Below are 22,609 nucleotides of genomic sequence, written 5' to 3' on the forward strand. Positions count from 1 at the left end.
TTATTTATTTTTAAACTACATCCCCTACGAGAAACAAAATTAATAGGTAGCATAGTTCCCATAAGCATATACTTGTTCACGCAACCAGCTTTGTCCAGAAGTATTTAAAACATATTGGCCCATGGGACGGGACGACAATGGCTGCCAAGCAAATTTCCTGCACATGCCTGTGTCACCAGGTGGCTGGCACAGCTCAGAAAACCAACTGAACTAAAGAGAGAGAGACTATATGCGCACAGGTTGAGTGCGCAAGCCATTTAACCACAATGCTGAATGAAGGCATGTACTTACCTGGTACTTTCGCGCTCCCAGCCTCCGGCATACTGTGATCTATATTAAGCACTAAGTGTGTTTCAAAACAGTGGAGGAGGTTGGACTAGAAAATATTACAGGTCTTCCTAGTCTCTCAAGCTTACAAGTGCATTTAGAAGACAGTAAAATCTTAATTGCAGCGGTAGGAGATCATATAAGGTACGGGCAGTGGAAGGCACCCAAGTGTGTTCAAATGGCTTGCGTTAAAATACCGTGAACACCAGTGTTGTTAATTAATTGTTCTTCCAGCCCAACCTTCAGCAAATGGTCCCAGGGGAGTTACAAAAGGACCACAATTAAAGATCTTAAAATCACCTGGGAAGTTTACCTAAAAATGTCAGTAAGAACCTCAGGATAAATACATTCGGAACACACACTGATTAATGTGACAAACTCTGATCTAGAATCCCCAAAAAAGTTTCAGGAAGAATAAAAAGGGTTTTGTTCAATGCCTAAAAGCATAACAGAATAAGTGCCAGCAGAGATGTAAGAACACAACAATTTCCATTCCCACCAGTATTGGTCTCAATCAGTACTTTTCTGTTGCGCTTTGGTTTCTGCAAAATACTACGTGATTTGACTTATTATCTGCTATTCAACATAAGTTACGTAAGTATTTGTCTACTATGTTCATTTCGGTGTAAAGGAAATGTAAAAACAATGCTACAAAGTCATTTATTATGAATTGTTTGCCGTTTTTAAACAACAACTACATGAATGAATACCGATTGTATTATCTTGGCTGATTACCATTTCTGACCACAGATGAACATGCAAACTTGCAACTACTTCCATTTCCTTTTGTGTTTTCTTCAGAATTCTCTGACATCCCAAAGTGCCAGGCAGGCAACTCTGGAGGAAAAGCTCTACAAACTACGTCCAAAACCATTATCTCCCTGACCATAACCTGCCTCACCTCCAGTGGCAGAGGCACCTAAAGGGAATCAGCAGAGGACCTTAGCATCTGGGTAGACAGATAGGGAGATGTTTGTTCTGTTAGATGCCTGGACCCCAAGCTCTTTAGGGTCTTAAAGATCAGCGTGTGGGAACTGGGCTTGGAATTGAACTGGTGGCTACACAAGTTCTCGTAATACTGAAAGGCAACCAGTGCATCATACAACCCAAAGCACAACAACAAACAACATTACACAATTTGAAAACCTCTCGGTTAAAAATGCATGTGCTAAAACAACTTGAAATCACAATATCACTGCATCAGAAAATTGTACTCTAAAAGTTTTCTTTTTTAAAAAAGAAAACCCCACTGGAAAAATGAGTCCATTGAAGATGAAAGACTTTTCCAATACCGTCTCCTAAAAATTAGCATAGTTTCAGTATTGCTTCACATAGATAATATGTTGATCTGTTTTCATTTTATACGGATCTCCCATGAGTAAGCAGTATCCAAAGCATGGACCAACCTACCATCTGGCAGGGCCAGCCCTATCATTAGGCAGAGTGAAGCAACCACCTCAGGTGACAGATTTTTTGGGGGGAGGGGGGAGGGAAGCAGCCTTCCTGGCCATTTCCTGTGAGCCTCTTAGTCATTTCCCTCTGTTGGAGATCAGAGTTGCATATGCCACACAGACTGCACCCCCTAAACCACAGGGACTCCTCAGTTCCACTAAGGTGCAATGGAGGATGCTACCCATTGCCAGAGCTGAAGGAAGGCTCAGCGGCCAGTCCATTCGGCTCCCACACATAGAACTGCGGCAGCACCATTTTGTCCTTTGCCCCAGGCATCAAAGAAGCTTGGGCCTGCCATTGGCATTTTGAGAAGTGGGCATACAGATATTATGCTCTCCCTGCAGACTCATAATACCTTGGCACTATGGGGTTGTTAGACTCTGAATTTTTCAAAGTCTAAATGTGATAGTAGACGTTTATATAGCCAAGCTGAGTTTTGTAATATTCCATACTGACAATGGTAAATCAGATTACATAGATAGATATAATGCATCATATACTGTTTATGGCATCAATTGACATATTTGTTATGCTCTCTTTAGTTTTTCGTTATCCCCTCCCTGCCCTGCCTTTTTGTTGCTGTTTGTCTGCTGTTACGGTCACTATGTCCACCAACTGTATTTTAGCATCTTCCATGCCACCAAAGTGAGAGAGAAAATTATAATGCTGTGCAAATCAAAGTTTATTAATAGCTAGCTGCAACATGGTAAATAGAAAGTACTTTATTCGTATTTTCCAAAGTTAAAGAAAGCTATATTTTGAGTTTATATTGAGGGCTTTGCATCTTTTAAAGCCAACATATACAAAACAAAATAGTATTTTCAGTGCGCCTCCAGGATCTTAAAAATACTGTGAAAAAGAATGGGATTGATAGCATCAAGGTTTTTTTTTTGCTTTTTTACATGGAGGGTAATCTAATTGTGAATACACATGGTTAGGAGATTTGTTGATAATGTTATCTGGAGGTAGGATAGTTCAAGGATCAGCCTGTGATTTTCCATACAAAACAAGAGTGAAGATAAGCAGCATGTTATTTAAAATTAAAAGCCCAGTGAACATGTGCCACTTACTGCTGCCATTATGTACGTCTAACCTAATCAGCGGCACAATCAAATTCAAGCCATCTTGCTTAACTGTGACAAAATTGCATTTACGGAAGCCACTTCAGAACCTCTTCAAAATATGACCTTCAGACTTCCTTTTATCTCAGGCAACAAATGTTTGTCGAGACGCCAAGTGCACAAATTGTACATTCTAGAACACTTAAAAATGAAGTACTATTGGGTCCTTCTATGTGACAATCCTCATGTTCATTCGACTGGATGGCCTTTTGCTTTCGCAAAAACTGGCTGACTTGGAGCTTGCGTGTAGGCAGAGACTTTGTGCTCTTAATGAGAACAGGTGTAACCCTGGGCTGGATTAATCACGACGTTAGGTAAGCTCCTCCACAGCAACGTTTCCGTTCCGAACTGGGGCTCTGGCTGCAGCACAAACAAGCGAGACTTTCCCAAGAGGTGCCCATACTTATCTTTACCTGGGTCGCTTTTGAAATACCTTGCAGCTCAGAAGACTGCAGCTTCTCTCACCTCTCCAGAGGACCAGTGGGCCAGTTCCCAACACCAAGGCATCTCCACCCACTCTTCTTATAAACCTCAGCTGGAACCGTTCCAGATTCTGTTATACTAGAAAACTGTGAGGTCACAGCCACACCATACATTTAAAGCACTCTTATACCACGCAGGTGGCGCTGTGGGTTAAACCACAGAGCCTAGGACTTGCCGATCAGAAGGTCGCGGTTCGAATCGCCGCGACGGGGTGAGCTCCCGTCGTTCGGTCCCTGCTCCTGCCAACCTAGCAGTTCAAAAGCACACCAGTGCAAATAGATAAATAGGTACCACTCCGGCCGGAAGGTAAACGGCATTTCTGTGCGCTGCTCTGGTTCGCCAGAAGCAGCTTAGTCATGCTGGCCACATGACCCGGAAGCTGTACGCCGGCTCCCTCGGCCAGTAAAGCGAGATGAGCGCCGCAACCCCAGAGTCGGCCACGATTGGACCTAATGGTCAGGAGTCCCTTTACCTTTATACCACTTACTGTTCAAAGAACCTGAAGAACTGTAGCTTGGTAAGAGTGATGACCTCACAGCATCACAGACCTACAGTTCCCAACACTCTTACCAAGCTACAGTTTCCAGGATTCTCCATGAGCGCATAAGAGTACTTTAAATGTGTGGTGTGGCGGATGTGACCCAAGTTACAAGCTAACCATTAAACACCTCTCAACGATTGCCAACCGCCAGAGGAGAGGTACCAGTCCTTCTTCCCCTTCTTCTTACCTGTCGCTGCACTTCCCAAACTCCCCTGGGCTCGATTCCAGGAACCTGTTCTGCTCCCTGTAACATGCAAGGAGAAGCCCGTTTAGTCCTGCCCTGTGTATCCCCCTCCCCAATATCTCAAGTTGCTTAAGCACTCTTTCTATAAAGTACCAACGCCTTTACCAAAGGTGTCATGGGCTTTGAAGACACTGGATCTCAGGACGAAAGGGAGAAACGAGCTACGAGGAAGGCACATTTGGCAAACGCTCACCATGATCAACTCCCACCAATGTCCCCACTGTGGAAGGACGTGTGGATCCAGAATTGTCCTCCACAGTCACTTACGGACTCACTGTTAAAACTGTGTTTATGGAAGACAATCTTACTCAGCTACGAGTGATCGTCAAAGAAGAAGAAGATAACATACCTGTCTTTAAAGGCAGGGTGCATACCCTCCAACATTTCTCTGATGAAAATATGGATGTCCCATTCCATAATGATAATTTTACTACGTGTACCCCACACATCTTACTGGGTTGCCCCAGCCACTCTGGGCAGCTTCCAACATATATAAAAACATAATGAAAAATTAAACATTTTAAAAAAATAATAGGATTGCCTTCAGACGGCTCAGGTAAGTCCATACCCTCCAACATTTCTCCAAGGAAAAGTGGGACATCCTAAGGAAAAGTGGGACATTCCGGGATCAAATCAGAAACCAGGATAACTTCTATAAATAATTTATTATTTATACCCCACCCATCTGGGCTTCCCCAGCCACTCTGGGCGGCTTCCAACAGAATATTAAAATACAATAGTCTATTAATCATTAAAAGCTTCCCTAAACAGGGCTGCCTTCAGATGTCTTCTAAAAGTCTGGTAGTTGTTGTTCTCTTTGACATCTGATGGGAGGGCGTTCCACAGGGCGGGCGCCACTACCAAGAAGGCCCTCTGCCTGGTTCCCTGTAACTTGGTTTCTCGCAGTGAGGGAACCGCCAGAAGGCCCTCAGTGCTGGACCTCAGTGTCCGGGCAGAACAATGGGGGTGGAGACGCTCCTTCCGATAAATCAGGGACGTCCCTGGAAAATAGGGACACTTGGAGGGTGTGAGGGTGGCGGCTGTGAGTAAGAAGAGCATTCAAGCAAGTTCCATCGCCCTGCACTGGTTTCATACTGGCAATAAGTCTGTACGTTTTAAGCAATGGCTTCTTCCAATCTACTACCAAGCACAAGCCATGCCCACTTCTGAAATCTGTCTCACCATATCGCCATGTTGCAGGACGTGGGCGGAACTTGGCAGAGGAAGTGGGTGGGATTAATACGGACACTGGGGTGGTGGAAATAAAGTAACACCCAGCTCCGTCAAAGTTACCAATTATACCCAACAAGTTTCTGGAGCAGACTTGGTGGAACGCTCTGTCACAAGAGACTAGGGCCCTGCGGGACTTGACATCTTTCCGCAGGGCCTGCAAGACAGAGCTGTTCCACCTGCCCTTTGGTTTGGACTCAGTCTGACCCTTATGTTTCCCTCCCCTTATGGTCTTGATCTACGGGCTACTTTTAAAATGAGGCTGCATTTTAAATTGCATTTTAACCTGTATTTTAAATTGTCCCCCCCCCCCTTTTATGTTTTTACTGTAATTTTACTGGTGTTAGCCGCCCTGAGCCCGGCTCTGGCCGGGGAGGGTGGGGTATAAATTATTATTGTTGTTGTTGTTGTTATTATTATTATTATTATTATTATTATTATGCCATGCTCCTTTTTCCAGCTCGCAGGCAGTAGCAACAATAGATCATTTGCTCGTGTGGGCTAGGAACAAGCAGCAGTAACAAAGAGATGTTCTGCCTACAAGTAACTACTTGCAAGAGATGCTTTGCAGATAATAAGCCACCAGTGAACTCAGATCATGCACCCTGTTTGTGTCTGTGATGCAAGCAGCACATTTAAAGCACGATGCTTTGAAACCTGAAAACTGGGTGCCAGGAACAGTAGCTCTGTGAGGGGTAACCTACAGTTCCCAGGGTTCTTTGAGGGGAAAGCTGTGACTATTAAAGAGGTATAAATGTGGGGAGGATTTTTATTTTTTTTAATCAATGGTTTGCTCCAGCAGCTACAGTTAACATTCAAATTGACTGCAGGGATGTGGGATCTGTGCCCGTCCCCACATGCTGCTAAGCTACACCTCCCACCACTGGTTCTGCTGGCTGTGGGGGATGAAGGCTGGAATCCAACAACATCCAGAGGACCCAAGAGCCAGTGTGGTGTAGTGGTTAAGAGCGGTAGTCTCGTAATCTGGGGAACTGGGTTCGCGTCTCCGCTCCTCCACTTGCAGCTGCTGGGTGACCTTGGGCCAGTCACACTTCTCTGAAGTCTCTCAGCCCCACTCACCTCACAGAGGGTTTGTTGTGGGGGAGGAAGGGAAAGGAGAATGTTAGCCGCTTTGAGACTCCTGAAGGGGAGTGAAAGGCGGGATATCAAATCCAAACTCTTCAGAGATTTCCCTCCCCAGTTTACTTGCTAGGAAGGAATTCCTAAGCGTCTTTTACTAGTTGCGTCGACAGGCGCAAGAGCATGCCTGCTCTAGAATACCTTAAGCTACACCCACATGATTCATTTGTCAGCTCGGTTACTCAATTTTGGGACGAAAAGATAACCTCCTGGAATCCAAGCTTCCCACTGAAACAATGCAAAACTCCCTGTCGCTAGTCTAACTGCCACATTCTGGATTAGGTGTAGTTTCCGAGTCACAAAGGCAGCCCCACGTAGAGCGCATTGCCGTCGTCCATACAAGACAGCATCTACAGCCACATCCCCAGATAGAAGCCACAGCTGTGTTGATCCATTATTGAACTGGCTGCTCTGCTACTTACTGAGCCAGGTTCAAGGTATTGGTATTAATTTCCAAAACCCTAGAGAACTTGGGTCCAGGGCACCTTAGGGAACCCCAAACCCTCATATCCCAGTTCTGTCACGGAGATCATCTGCTGGGATGTCATTGGTTGCCCCCTGCGTTGAAAGTCTCACGATAAGAGCAAGAAATAGAGTTTTAGTGGTATCACTCCACCTTCTGTTTCGACTTTCAAATGCTGGTTGAAAACCTTTCTATGCCATCAGGCTTATGCCAGCAATTAAGAACACATCTTTCCATAATAGTTAGTTAGTTGATGGGCACTGAATTTAAATTTGCATGTGTTTTCATTACTTATACAATGGTACCTCTGGTTAAGAACTTAATTTGTTCTGGAGGTCTGTTCTTAACCTGAAACTGTTCTTAACCTGAAGCACCACTTTAGCTAATGGGGCCTCCTGCTGCCGCCGTGCCACCACTGCGCAATTTCTGTTCTCATCCTGAAGCAAAGTTCTTAAGTACTATTTCTGGGTTAGCGGAGTCTTTAACCTGAAGCATCTGTAACCTGAAGCGTCTGTAACCCGAGGTACCACTGTAGATATTATTGTAAACCTCTGTGGTATTTTTTTTTAAGATTTAGAGGAACATAAGGGTATGTATGCACACACACACACACACACAAGCACACACAACAAAGAGCGGCAGTTTCCAACCTAATACTCAATTATTAGGGTCAATATGACCACAATGCTATGCATGGTTTCCAAGGAGTAAGCTCAAGCTCCCCTGAACTCACTGCATAAATAAACTGTAAAACATACTGAGCTTTAAACAAAAGATTTCTTGGGTTAGGGGTTGGGGGATGACGACTCTTTGTAATTGTGTCTATACGTTGAAAATCCATAAAACTTCTCTTTAAAAAAAGATTGCCACTCAGCTGAAATGCAACCTTTAGCTTTTAACAAGAAATGAAAACAATCTTGCAAAGAAGTGTTAGAATTTTAAATTGCTATCCTGAAGAAGGAACCCTATCAAAGAAAAGAAAGTACCTAGCCTCTGAATAGTTCCCTCCTTCTCTTTCCTCTATGCTACTATGTCACAGACAAATTTGAAAGCATGAGCTCTACTACTGAGCTACGGCCCTTCCTCAAATTATTGGCTCCTCTTGTCAAAATAAAGATATAAGAAATAGAGTGGAGGCATATGCTGCATATGCAAATGAACTCAATCCCAGAATAATCAGAACTTCGGGCGCGGATAGCACTGCATGGACCAGCCCCAAAAGACAGCCTACTGTTTCTAAAGTCATCATCAAATTCCAACCGGGCGGGGGGGGAGGGAACTAGGAGGGACTGAAAGATGTCAAGGTGCATGTCCTATAAAGATGGAGGCAACTCTGTGAGCATTCTCCTCTTCCTTTTTATAGGCTGACCATGACAAGGACAGTTTGCCAAACGAGAGCAGCCACTGGCCTGATGCAGCACCTCTAGTCTCATGTTCTTCTGATGAAGTTGGATTCTGTAGTGCTGACCTGTCCCTGCCCCAAGGAGCTTCACACACAAATGCTGGCAAAAAAAATATGGGAGAAAGTTGGGGGCTGGGAGAGGGAGAACATGCATCAAGCTGCATGTTCTTAGGCAGAAGTTCTGCTGGGCTCCAGCTCCCACCAGCCCCAGCAGACATTGCCAATGCTCAGGGGTGATTTTCTTCTTATTTACAACAGTATTTCTGTACCATTATTTCACACCATACAAAACCAGGGCCATTTGCAATGCTGAAACATCATTTACTAAATAGTCAGTGCAAATAAAAATGCAGATATTTAGATTTGGACGCCTATGGCGTGCATGCTGCAGTCTTTAATTGTTCTTATTTTTTTTTCCTGGATGTTTTTTCAATAATGAAACACAGAACAAAATGAACAGCAGAAGCCTGGTCCATCAATATGATTTGTCCACATGAAATAAAAGCATCACGGCCAGTCAGCACAATGCAAAATATCAAATGGTGAAATCAAATATCAAATGGGCCGTGGTTTTGATAGCATTCCCTTGCTCTTAAGGAATGAAAAACTCCTCCCATTTTGAATGGCAGTCACGGGATGCTACTGTGTGGTATAAAAACAATACTGTTTGCTTTAGAGGCACAGTTATAGCAGGAAACACACTTAAAACAGAACCATGCTTAAACAGAAGCATATCATATAAGTGCTCTCTCTCTCTCTCTCGCTCTCTCTCTCTCTCTTTCTCTTTCTCTTTCTCCAGCACCTATCAGGTGGGCGCCATTGCCATTACAAGGGAAGAGTTCATTGTGAGTTCCGGCACCTCTTTTTCTAGAAAAATAGTAGTTTTGTGTGTGTGTTTTGCTGAAACTGCAGATACCAAATACACCTGTACAAAACTATACTTAGATTTGTAAATACGAATTTAGCTACCCATGTGTGGCAAGTTTTACAAGGAGGCAAGAAATATATAAAGGCAAATTCAAAAAAAGATATAAAGCCATGCATGCAAACAAACATAGGTGGTGGTTTTGTTTAGTTTATAATTGGAAGAGGCTATTTCTACTTCCAGGTTATTGATGTGGCAAAAGTGCCTGACATTCTACATGTGCAGGAAGGAAGTGGGAAAAGGTGGGTTAGTGCCCTTTTTCGTATTTATTGGCTAGGCTGCTTGGCCTGGTTTTTTGTTTTAAAGTGAATAACTGTATTTCTGTTCAGATTAAATATTATTCTCTCACTATGAACTGAAAAAAGCACCCCCAAACTTTCTAACTCAACTGAACTTTTACAGAGGCCAATCAAAACTAGGGTGTGCGGAATCAGTCACGTCCTCCAAATAAAATAAAATAAAAACCTGACAAATCCCACATTTTTGTGATCACAAGAAGAGTCCAAGAGCAGAGCGCCTTTCCCAAAGATCAGGAATAAAAAATTCAATAAAAGCAAACATTGTTACCATCGGCCTTTACAACGGAACACAATCGTCAATGTTTGTTGTGTCAAGTGAGGAAACACAGAGGAGGATAAAGGGTACTTTCATGCCATCCTAATTTCTACAGACTTAAAACAAACTAATCTCAGCGCTTTAAACCAATTTTATTGTATGCTTTCCAGAGCCCCACCTTGCCAGGCCAAGTGGGAAAAACCCTGAAAGGCAGAGAGAGCAGGTCATCCGGGACTCAGAGCCAAGATGGTCTCTTTGTACAAATAAAAATGCAGATAATCTTTAAGGTTGAGTGGCTAATCAATATAAAAATTAACCAGCTACAAAGCTGTTACTGCTGAATTAGATTGCTTTAGGGCAAATCATTCTGCTTCATTTCCAATCAATGCCTGGCCTGTATCTTCCTGCTAAAATTTGATGAATTTTCATACCACCAATGACCCAGAGGTGGGTGGGTTTAGTTCCACTTCTGTTGCATCGTCTTCTTCTTGTTCTTTTATACACTGCTTTGGAGCCAAAATGACTTCTAAGTGGTTTACAACTATAAAATCATTATCTTATTAAAATACACAATAACAAGACCATTGGAGCATTGAAACACCTTAATTAAAATATACCATTAAACAGTTACAGTGGTACCTTGGGTTAAGAACTTAATTTGTTCCAGAGGTCCGTTCTTAACCTGAAACTGTTCTTAACCTGAGGTACCACTCTAGTTAATGGGGCCTCCTGCCGTCGCCACTGCACGATTTCTGTTCTCATCCTGAAGCAAAGTTCTTAATCCGAAGTACTATTACTGAGTTAGCGGAGTCTGTAACCTGAAGCATCTGTAACCCGAGGTACCACTGTAATTAAAAAGTGAAACCATCAAAACAGGTTTTTTTATTAAAAAAAGCAGTTAAAACAACAAAATCATAAGTTCAGTGTGTTTTCCCAAACAGGTGTGTCTTCAGGAGCTGGCAGAATGCCGATACTGATGGGGGCATCTCATATTTCAGAAGGCTACAGCACGGAAGTGCCCTTCTACACAGCAGTAATACAAAAACATTAGGGCAGCATTGCAGAACACCTAATAAAGTGTAACAATTTGAGGGCGGTACAGTAGAGTATAAATCCACTAGTAATGCACTATTATTGTTTCACTGATAATATTGCTGACTTCACAGGAACACCAGTCTCATTCTGGGTAGAATGAGCATCCGAGCAGGCCCACAATGGGACTTCTTTGGGCTAAGACTAACGCTAGCAATGTTATATTTGGGCAGAGTGAAAACATGGAGATCCTACAGCAGAGAGCAATCAACACCCTTATGAATTTTCGCTATGAATAAATATCCTCCGCCCTCAGCTGAACAGCTTCCAACCCCTTACTTTAATTATTTGTTCAGCTTATACAGCACTCTTTATACAGAAATCCCAGATTTTGTTGTTGTTTGGTCATTTAGTTGTGTCTGACTCTTCGTGACCCCATGGACCAGAGCACGCCAGGCACTCCTGTCTTCCACTGCCACCCGCAGTTTGGTCAGATAGGTTAACGTAAAAAATAAATAAAACATAAATTTGTTCAACAGGTACATTTAAAATTCTAGAGCAGCCTTTACCAACCTAGTGCCCTGCAAATGCTTTGGAATACAACTCCCATCAGGACCACTGGAGATGTAGTCCAGCTCTAACTCTAACATCAAGAGCGCACCAGGCTAGTGAAGATTGCTATACAGGATATCCAGTATATAGAAGGACAACACTACAAAACAATCTAATTCAGCAGTAGCAGCTTTGTAGCTGTTTAGTTTTTATATTGATTAGCCACTCAACCTTAAAGATTATCTGCATTTTTATTTGTACTTTTTAAATAGCATTTTGTATTTTTTTATTATTATAAACAGCCCTGACAGTTTATGACATGGTGCTATAGTAATACCTGTATAATAGATAAACAGAACATAAGTAATCCCTGAGGCCTTGTGATGCTCACTAGGGCTGATTGTAGTTTGGAGTCTGACAACATCTGGTTATCCACCCCTGTGTTTATGCCCTGAATCTCCCAGACACAGCCAGCAATTGACCATCAGAAATAGTGTCCGGGCAGAAATCGCTGAAATGTCCAGGAAAATCCAGACGTATGGCAACACATGTCAGCAGTGTCTTTTTTTGTCAACTCCTCTTAAAAATAGCTTTTTAAAAAACAACTTTTCTGTTCCGATTTTCACTTTTGGAAATATGGCAACCCTAGTTAAAGGCATGTAACTCAATGTGTATACATTCTGCCCTTTGCCTCCTCCGTCTTCCTTCCCCACCCCTTGTTGTTGTCTGCTCCTTTGCCCAAATCTGGATGGGAAGCTGCTAAGGGCATGGATAAGTTTGTGCCAGAGAAATGACCCTAATTGCAAGAACATAAATGGAGCCCTGCTGGACGGTTCATATTGTCCAGGATCCTTTGATCTCCCCTCCTGTGATTTACAACAACTGGTGTTTTTGAAGGCATGCTTTTTCCAACAGTAGAAGCAGAACAGAGCCGTTTCGGCTAGTAGCCACTGAACAGCCTTATCCTCCATGAATTTGTCTAATCCTCTTTTAAAACCATCCAAGTTTATGGCCATGGTTGCCACTACCTCTTGCAGGAGCAGAATCCACAGTTTTAACCGGTGTGTGTGTGTGTGTGTGTGTGTGTGTGTGTGTGTGTTGAGCAGGAAATGAGGGGACTGAGTTCCCTTGCCGTCTAAATATTAAATTATTATCATTATTATTATTTTGGCCTGCAGGGGCTGGAACGGATGCCTGAGCCAAAAATCCACCTATATCTATACTGTAATCAATAAAGTTGTGGCCATTTCTAATCCAGATTGTTGTCTGTTTGAGTTTATTAATCACAACTTACATTTAGCCGCTGCCCGGGGTTGGGTGGGTGGCACTGCAACTGGGCCTGCAGCAAACAAACTTTGTGGTGAGTTCCTCCACTTTCTTTTCCAGAAAAAAGTACTGGTTTTAACTATGTAGAGAGCCAGTGTGGTGTAGTGGTTAAGAGCGGTAGACTCGTAATCTGGGGAACTGGGTTCACTTCTCCGCTCCTCCACATGCAGCTGCTGGGTGACCTTGGGCCAGTCACACTTCTCTGAAGTCTCTCAGCCCCACTCACCTCACAGAGTTTTTGTTGTGGGGGAGGAAGGGAAAGGAGAATGTTAGCCGCTTTGAGACTCCTTCGGGTAGTGATAAAGCGGGATATCAAATCCAAACTCTTCTTCTATGTAGTGCATGAATACTTTCTTTTCTCTGCCCTGAATCTTCCAACACTCCACTTTTCTGGGTGTCCATGATTTCTAGTGTTATGAGAAAGGAAGAAAAGCTTTTCTCTCGTCACTTACTCCATGCTGGGCATTTTTTTTTTTTTAACTTCTATCACGTCACATTTTACACATCTTCTCTCTGAACTAAAAAGCCCCAAGAGCTGAAACTTTTCTCCATAGGGAAGTTGCTTCAGCCCTGCCACACCTCTCCTAAGTACATACAATACTATTTTCTGTAACAGTTCGTGGCATATACAGTGCTTTCCCCCCCCCCCTAAAAATATATATATTTAGGGGTACTCTCATTTTCCTACTCATTGAAATGCTGCCCCTCAATGAGGCCAAACTTAGATTCACAAAATGTGTAGGGGTATGCGTACCCCCATGTACACCCCCCAAAAAGCACTGCACATATATATCAATAAATTCAAAATAAATACAGCTGAAGCTGCAATCCTATGCATATGTACTTAGCAGCAAGTCCCACTGAACTCAGTTTGAGCTTCTGCTCAGAGATGCACAGGATTTCAGTGCAAGCTTTAGGATCGCCAAAAGAAGCAGATGTCATTGCTGTGACAGCAGAATCTGACTCACTGCTGCAGAACCTTATATTCCATTTAACTAACACAAACACTCATTCCCGACAGCTTGTTTTCCAAATGAACGTTTTCATGGCGTACAGAAGAGTGCTGTTTACATTCTTTGGGGAAGAAAAGGCAAAAACACTCCAGCCAAAATCTGCAACGCTACGTGTTGCAAATTAAATGTTTGCTCCGAGTAGACAAAACCAGAAGAGCTACTTGGCCTTGCAAACTCCGCCAGCAACAGAAACGACAAAACGGTTAATTGCTTCTGGAGCGCATGAGAACCCTAACTGAGCGAAAAACCGAGACCTTTCGAGAATTTGAGCTAAAAATGTTCTCGGAACACTGTGCCTCAAAAGAAAACAGGAAGTCTGTCCCAACAAGATCTGGACATCTGGACATATTAGTCTGGGACATTGCAACCGGCAACACCGAGAATTGTATGCATGGTGCTGTGGAACTCCTTCACAAGGGAAATCAAGCAGAGCCACCCTTCTCCCTTGCGTTCAGGAAACTTGTGAGGCATTTATTTCTTTATTTATTCAGACATTTGGCTGATAGATTTACAAAGGTTGGGGGTTTCTGGGTTTGTTTGTCTTTTGTTTGTTCTCCTGTGTTGAATTACTATCTGCAGCACATTCTAATGTTGCTCTGAATATTGCAATTCATGTAACCTTGTAGTTGTTAACCACCACAGGTTCACTTGGGAGAGGAAGGGTGGCTTATAAATCTGGAACAAAAAAAAATAATGTTTGCGCTCAGTGGGATTCCCAGTTTGCTGTATCGGCAGCACAGACGAAGGTGAGAAGGGTGAAATTATTGGTGAGCAGAATTTTAAACATCCACTCCCGGCACTGCCATCCCCCTCGCTCCCTGTACCTCCACTGCTCCCATGACACAACTGAGCACCAGCAAAGAGGGCGAGAACGGTTTGTGTATGGAGGTTTGTGTTTTGTATGTAGTTCAGGGATGTGTGGTGTGTGTAACCACGTATACGAAGTGGCAAAGTGGGGTGTGTCGCCATCTTGCTCATGCCCGCATTTGAGTTGGCCACATCCACCTTTGGCATGAGGCCCTCAAAGGGTTGGCTGTCAGTGAATGTGGCCTTTGATGGGGAGGGGGAAGTCCCATACCCAATATAAAGGATTGCAGACACAGGCTATGTGCACGCTACACATGAAAAACACATTTAGAGCACATTGTTTTCCGCCCAAGAATCATGGGAACTGTAGTTTACTCCCTCAGAGAGATATAGTTCCCAGCACCCTTAAACTACAGTTCCTAGAATACTTTGTGGGGAAAGCCATGCATTTAAAAGGTGCTTTAAATATATGATGATTACACAGTCAGCCTTAAGTTTTCATTTGCCTTTCAGTACTAGACAATCTACATAGTAGAATACTTTATTATACAACACCAAAGCAAATAACAGGCTTTCTAGCTTCCAAGTAAGCCCCAGAACAGATACAGCAGCCCCGCGCCGCCTGCAAGACATCTACTAACTTCTTCTGCTATTGCACAATTTAGCCTTTAACTTTTCGGAATTTTGATCTGGCAGCCTAAAGCTACAGTGTGTGCCTTTCCTTCTGTGTTTATTATGACATTGTAAAATTCTAAAAGAATAAGAAGAACTTTGCTAACCTGATACAGGAGTCCTATAGACCCCAGTTAAGTCATAATTTAAAAGAACAGGATATGACGCACTCAAATTTAATGCAAGCATATTAAATTGTTCTAAGAACAGTTGTTCATATTCCAGCTACAACTATTGGAGTGGGTGTGTTATCCAGAGCCTGAAGTGATCCCTGTTTTTGAGTTATATTCCACAGATTATTTCCCCACACAGAGCTGTAGCTAGGTGATCTTACACCCCTGGCAGAACCGTCCAGATTGCGCCCCCTAGCCATGGACAAATTAGCTCTTCTTTCTGCCTCTCCGCCAACCCCGCCCCCTTCCACCCATTCAATTCACCCTCTATCTGAAACCATTTCTTACGAGGCAATAATCAATTTTTATATTTATGGACATACTATTAGCCGATTTTGCCGGGGGGGGGGGGGCATCGCCTGCGCCCCTGGCAGGGGCCCACCTCGCTACAGCTCTGTCCCCACAAACATTATTCATACACCTTTTCTTCAATAACCACTGCAAAAATCCTTCTGGGAATATGATTTATTCCTTTTCTTGCTCTTTTTGAAGAGAAAGCACTGGTTAACACACCCTTGCTTTGACTATATCAGCTTAGCTGTTAGGTTGTTAAATGAGAGCTTTTCACCATGCTGGTCATCAGTGATTCGTTTTTCCTCCCTGGCACACTTTTAATGAATGCAGCAAACAAATGTAATATGTAAGCACACCACAAGAGCGGACAGCTGAACGCCGTGGACATTCAAGAACTTTATTGTTCACGAAATCTGAGTTGGCACAGATCAGGGGAGAAAAGTTTTACATATATCCTACCATGCACCCAAAGGCAACAGGGGTTAAATATTCAATCAATAGGAAATATTTCAAAGGAGAACCGAAAGGAACATGAGCTTTACATTACGTATCCTTGCTCATTTGAAGCTATCTGCTCTGCCCTTCCAAAACAACAGATAGAGCTACACCAACAATGCGAAGATCTTATACAGGCCAAAAGGGGATTGATTGCAGGTTTGCTCTGGGAATCTTCCCACATACCTATATTTCCTTCCCACATACACACACCCTCGATGAAAAGCTACCAAGTTTCTAAAAGGTGCCAATGGGCACACAAGAAAACGCAAAGCTTTAGTGTGTACCCAGAGCTCTACACAAACTGTGGCCCCTTTTCTTCCATGCACACATTTCTTGACTATAATAAAAGAGAATGGAATGACGACTGCTCAGTTATAATTATAGATCTGTAGCCTTGGAAGGGACCACAAGGATCAAGCCCCTGCAATGCAGGAATCTTTTGCCCAATGTGGGTCTCGAACTCACAACCCTGAGATTAAGAGTCTCATGCTCTACCGACTGTGCTGGTTCGGAGTCACTATGCATCTCATATGGCAAATTGGAAGTTTCTACCAACAGAAGTCCGCCCAATTAAAAAAAAAGATACAAACTTAACCCTCTTTGAAGGTCTTAGATAACAGACCATACAAGAGAAGCACATATAAAATGTGAAATTCTAGGTTGCAAATATGGAAACATATATTTTTTAAGACAACAAACTACCCGTGCTCCGAGTTTAATCCTTTCAGCAAAACCTGGACATGATCCACCCAGTGTTAAACACTTTTAAATCCAGTCGAAGTCAGTGAAACATACTAAGTTTGAGTTGATTTTTGCTGTACCCCAAATTTATATTTTCAGGGATTGGAACCAGGGGGTAACTTAAACACATAATGTAGCACTTCATGTGCATAGATAACTTCCCCGATAAAACCATCAGGCTTCAAAGTGCTTTGCACCCTGGAATTCCTAATAATTAAAATGAAGACACATTATATCAAACTATGATTACTTAGGAGTAAGATCCACTAAATTCAATGTGAACCAAGGCTGGATGTCGCATGGCGCATTAACACACCGCACCTTTGTCGCCTGTGTTGAATAAAATAATATACTGAACATTCCCCAGTTGAACCCTCTGGTGTAACAGACATTAAGAGACTAAACCGGAAAGTTGGAAGCCTCCAGTTCAAATCAGCCTCTGCCATGAATACACTAGGTGACTTTGCATTCTCAGCCATGGGCGTAGCGAAGGGGGAGCAGGGAACTGCCCCCTTAAATCAATAATTTTTTATTTAAAAAAGCTAACAGAGGTTCTGCTCCCCTCCCAACAAAAATCCTGACTACGTTCTATGTTCTCAACTGAAATATGTGCCTAACAACAGGTGTATTGTAAGGATCACTGAGGATGTATGAGAAACATTTTGCACAAACAGAAAAGTGTGGTACAAATCTGAAGTATTAAAATTGCCAATTCCTGAAGCGTTGAAAGGTGAAGGGAGAGGAAACGACCCCTTTCAACTTCGCCTCCGATGGTGGCTAAAAATGTCTTGAAAGGGAAACCGCATAGAGAATGCGGCTGAAGCGTGGCAGGAAGACAGGGTCCTCCAGCAGTAAAAGGGAGAAGCATCTTCGTCGACACAGGCTGGCTGCGTTAAAGAGGATGAACTAAAAAAATTCCGCCTTTGCACAATCGGCAAAGCTAGTAATGGGGGAAGATGGCGTAAAAGCAGCCGCGGAGCTGATCTGATGAGGCATGGACGGAGCAGGGGGACGGGAGGGGCAGAGGTGGCGGTTGTGCAATCCGAATTCACCCTTTAACCTCCTGGGAAGCTGCCGGACCTTCCCAGCACCAGCCTCCAAAAGGGGATCCACTCGAATTAAACTGCCTTGCACTGGTCCGTCTCTGGGCGGCTGCCTTCAGCCTATCCCAGACGCTGGGTCTTCAAAACTTCGGCGAGGGGAGAGAGAGAGCTGCTCTCCGCCAAACCGATCGCCCCCTGAAATTTCCTTGCGCCACTGACGGCGAACGCTCAGTTCAATCCGGTGTCACTCCACACATGATCTCCAGCTTTTGGAGAGACGGTGCTGGAAAGCCAGCGCTCTGCAAACTGGCGCAGTTCAAAAGTTTATGTGAACGCAATCTCTCTCCCCTCCCCGCCCCACAAAAAAACAAAACAAAAAACAACACTTCTTTGAATCCTACTCCGCTATTGACGAAATGCAACCGAAGCTGCCAGCGAGCTGGAATACGCGCAAAGGCGCGCGTGGTGGCGATCCGTGGCGGCGCCAGGGAAGGACTTGGGGACGCAGAAGCCCAGGGGGCCCTAGTCCACAGGAGGGGCAGGACGCAGCCCCAAACTCAACAAGGATGGTTCACCGCCCGGGAAGCCAACGCGGTGCCCCCGACCCAGATTTTGTAGACTCCCAACTCCATTCAGCACCCCCCACGCACAGTCACCATGGCCAAGAGTTAAGGGAGGTGAGGGGTTGTCCAAAACATCTGGAGGGCGCCACGTTGGCTACCCGTGGTGAAGTAATGCTGATGATTCCCTAAAGAGTAAGACCATTAAGTCCGGGGGCTAAAATTACCTAACTGTACTCCTGCAGTTTTCTGACCGCGCATTTCTCCCTAGTCAAAGTTGGCTGAAAATCAGCTGTGCATTTAATATTTTCGGGGGAAAGAAGTCGGGAGTGTGAAGTGTTGCATCTGGAGCGGCGGCTCCTTAGTGCAAGCTGTCGTTATTCCTGCCTCTAGAAAAATAAATATGCCACGGGACGAAGAATGGGAGTCACTCCGTTTACTTTTTAGAGGATTCGACTCGGTTCTTTTCTCGCGTAATAGCTCCCAGACGCGCGACAAGAGTGGACACCGACCAAGAACATGCTAAAGTCCCATTTTTGTCATTATGCACCCCAGGTTACATTTTAACTGGCTGTCTAAAGGCCCACGGGCATGGGGATAAGAGGGAGCGATCGTCGGATGCTCCCTTCTCAGTTCCGGAGGTTCTAGAGTTACAGTAGTTCAACAGGTAAAGAGCGGAGAAGGATGCCAAAGCCGTTGGATTTTAGTAGCGTGAGAAGAGATCGTTTTCGGACCTCTCTGTTTAAGGCTGATAATCGCTTTCCGCCTCCTAAGCGTAGTTCTGTCTCCAAAAGACACTGGCACACACAGACACGCACAAGGTGCAGATCTGCGACTGTTCCTTAGCTTTGGCGAACAGCTTCCTTGGGTAAGTTTGGGAGCATCCTATAAGCGCGTCAATTCCAAGGAAGAAGAGGAGGGAAGGGGGGAAGCTAGCCAAAGAGCTGGAAGTTGAACCTTCAAAAGTACACAGATCTGGGAACAACAAAACCGTCACAGATCCCGGAGCAAAGCCAAGAAGAAGTAACATTATTTCTTTCGCGCCGCAATTCCAGTGAATAGCTTCAGTCTTTCCCAAGGCATCGGGGCGAGATCCTGCCAAAATTCAGCGCGTCCATGTCCCACGGATTTCAAGGGCAGAGTTAAGAAGAAGGGGCGAAAAGCGCCCTTTGAAATCGACGGGAACCTAACCAAACGTGTTTTAAAATATATTATTACAGTATGAGTATTACAATCCAGCCTAAGCAAAGCTCTCGGAGGTCCCGTAGATTTCAGGGCAGACGAACACGTGTTTAATGAACTCATGAGAAACATGTTTTTTTAAAAAAACAAAACAAAGGAACGTAAAACTGCTCAGCTTTGTCTGGATTGTACCGAACATTAAAAAAATTAGACAAACGTGTACAAGCGCCAACAAGCGAATCGTACAAGTGTGTGTGTGTATCATAGGAGCCAGCTCCTGGGGGCGAGGTCCCTTCGACCCGCCAATAAAATATTTGAGGGGGCCGCCCCCCAAAAATTGACAGGCATTTCTTTTCAAATGGTGTGCATAGGATGCGTCAAGTGATCGATAATGCAGGGCGGGGCTTGCCCAATATTTTATTCAAGTTGGCACCCCTGTTGTGTATTTACACAACACATACACTATATATATACACACAATATACACACACAGCTGTTTTGTTTTTGTTTTGTTTTGTGTGTGTGTGTGTGTAGAGCAGTGCCAACTTGAACAAAATATTGGGGGGCCCAGGTAAGCCCTACCCCGTATAATCGCTTAGAAGTCGCAACACCCACCCACCATTTAAATGGCAATGCCCATCAACGTGGGAGCCCACCGTGCAACCCCAAAAATAAATTCAAGGGGCCACCTTTCGTGAGCTATATGGCCATTATATCAAGATCAACGCCGAGGCCTTCCCGTCCAACAAGCAGAACGACGATGATGATACAATATTGACAAGTTGTTGTTGCTGTTGTTGTTATGACCTGATACGGCGGGAGAGACCTCAGCCGCAGAAGGGCCACTTTGGAGCTGAGAGAAGAAAATAACTTTTTCCTAAAAAGGGAAACCCCCACCCCCGATCGGCGCCGGATCGGGGAGGTGGGGGCGCCCGACTGCTCAGGTGCGCCCTGGGCGCCTTTCGCCTTACCTCTTCTTCTCCTTCTCCGCTGTCATCGTGGAAGCGGCGCCTCCGCTGTTCTGCGCGGCGTCTGGATACACGGGCTCCCTCGTGGGCGCGCCCGACCCAGGCAGGCAGGCAGGGGGCCTGGCTTGGGTGGGTGGGCAGGTCCCCGGAGGCCTTTGGAGAGGTGCAAGGGGCGTGCTGGGCTGCGCCGGCGGGCTCCCTCTTTCGGCCGCGCAGGTTCCCTGGTGGCGCTCCTCGTGGCCAGCGGATCCGGTGGCGGCGGCGGCGGCGCTGCTTTTGAGGCTGCGATCCCGGGGCCGAGCCGCCCCTGAGCTGACCATACAGTCTCAGGACACTGCCGAGGATTGTACAGTCCGCTCAGGGGAGAGGCGAGGCGGGGCGGGCGCTGTGCTCCCCTTCTTGCCGGGGGAATCGATGTGAAGAGGCAGCTGCGCGCGCGGGGCTCCCTTTAAGACGCGCAACCTTGGCCGGCGCTCCGAGAGGGGCAGGCGCGAGGCGCTCCTCAGCCAGCCGACGGCTCCCGGCTCCAGCTGGAGCGGCCGACGGAGCGCCGGCCAATGGGCGGGCGAGGCGCACGCCGAGGGGCCCGCCTCCTCCTCCTCCTCCCCCGCCTCCCTCCCCGCCCGTCGAGCAAGTTTCTCCCGACTTGTGGAGAGGAAGGAGGGCGGCGGGCGGGCGGGCGAGCCGGAGGGACGCGCGGTCACTCAGAAAGAGCCAGAAAGGGGCATCGCCACAGGCGGCCTCCCGGGACCTGTTTGCCCCGGGAGCTGAGAGGGTTCGGTGACGCACGGGGAGGAGGAGGCAGGACACGGAACAGCTCCCGGGAGCCGTCTGGAAGCTGCCAGGGCGAGTCTCGCGCGCCAGGGCCGGTTTCAGGCCCTTGCCATTAACTTCCAAGGGCAGGGGTGCCGACTAGAATAAAATATCGAGGGCGGGGAAGGGAGCAGGTATGCCCCGCCCCGCATCGCCGATCACATGACATGGCACGCGCACACAAAATTTGGGAATTATCCTCAACTTTGTGGTGGGGGGAGAGCCCCCTGAAATATTTGATGAAGGCAGCTCAACCCCCTAGGAGTTGGCTTCTATGCCTAGGGGCCAAGGTCCCTTCAGCCCCCTCTGAAATATTTGAGGGGGCCAGCGCTCCCTCCAATTGATGGGCATTGCCATTCAAATTGAATGGGTATTGACATTCAAATGATGTGCGTGTGCCACATCACGTGATCACTTATACAGGGTGAGGCTTACCTAGTCTCCCCCCCCCCCAATATTTTATTCAAGTTGGCACCCCTGACCTTTTAAATTTTTTAAATAATTTGTTTAATAATTTGTTTTATTTATTACTTGCCCTTCACCCCAAGGTCCCAGGCAGGGTATCAGTGAGGGGGAGCCAGTGGTTAAGAGCGGTAGACTCGTATTCTGGTGCACTGGGTTCGATTCCCCACTCCTCCACATGCAGCTGCTGGGTGACCTTGGGCCAGTCACACTTCTTTGAAGTCTCTCAGCCTCACTCACCTCACAGAGTGTTTGTTGTGGGGAAGGAAGGGAAAGGAGAATGTTAGCCGCTTTGAGACTCCTTCAGGTAGTGATAAAGCAGGATATCAAATCCAAACTCCTCTTCTTCTGCTTGTGCTGGGAATTACAAGTGCGACTGTGCTGAGGTCCTGCTCGCAGGCTTCCCGTGGACAGCAGGTGGCTACTGGCAGAACAGGACGGTGGGCGCAAGGATCTTAATGAACGAGAGCCCAGCCGACCCAAACTTATTGAGGGTGGGGGAAGCCTCCTCCGCTGGAGGGATGGCTGCCCAACCTCAGTGGTGGCTGGTCAACAGTCAGTGGCTATAGGCACCCCAGAGACCCTGGAGC

General features: G+C 45.5%; 1 protein-coding gene across 4 annotated transcripts in view; it reads right to left on the minus strand.

The window, feature by feature from the left end:
* Positions 1 to 21,632, minus strand: part of EPAS1 (endothelial PAS domain protein 1) — a 136,955-nt gene extending 115,323 nt beyond the window's left edge. For 2 of the 4 annotated variants that reach the window (XR_014509402.1, XM_083432997.1), the window contains exons 1-2: positions 20,748 to 21,632; positions 4,112 to 4,168 (exon numbers count right to left, since the gene is read on the minus strand). Coding sequence is in view for 2 of the 4 variants with exons in the window: in XM_083432997.1 (XP_083289123.1) it covers positions 4,112 to 4,168; positions 20,748 to 21,064 (374 nt within the window). In the remaining 2 variants the exon portion in view is untranslated. The remainder of the gene's footprint in view (positions 1 to 4,111; positions 4,169 to 20,747) is intronic. The other 2 variants (XR_014509403.1, XM_083432998.1) reach the window with 1 other exon arrangement.
* Between the last annotated feature and the right edge of the window lie 977 nt (positions 21,633 to 22,609).

The sequence above is a fragment of the Podarcis tiliguerta genome, assembly GCF_965153285.1.
Source record: "Podarcis tiliguerta genome assembly, chromosome: 3".
NCBI classification, from domain to species: Eukaryota; Metazoa; Chordata; class Lepidosauria; order Squamata; family Lacertidae; genus Podarcis; species Podarcis tiliguerta.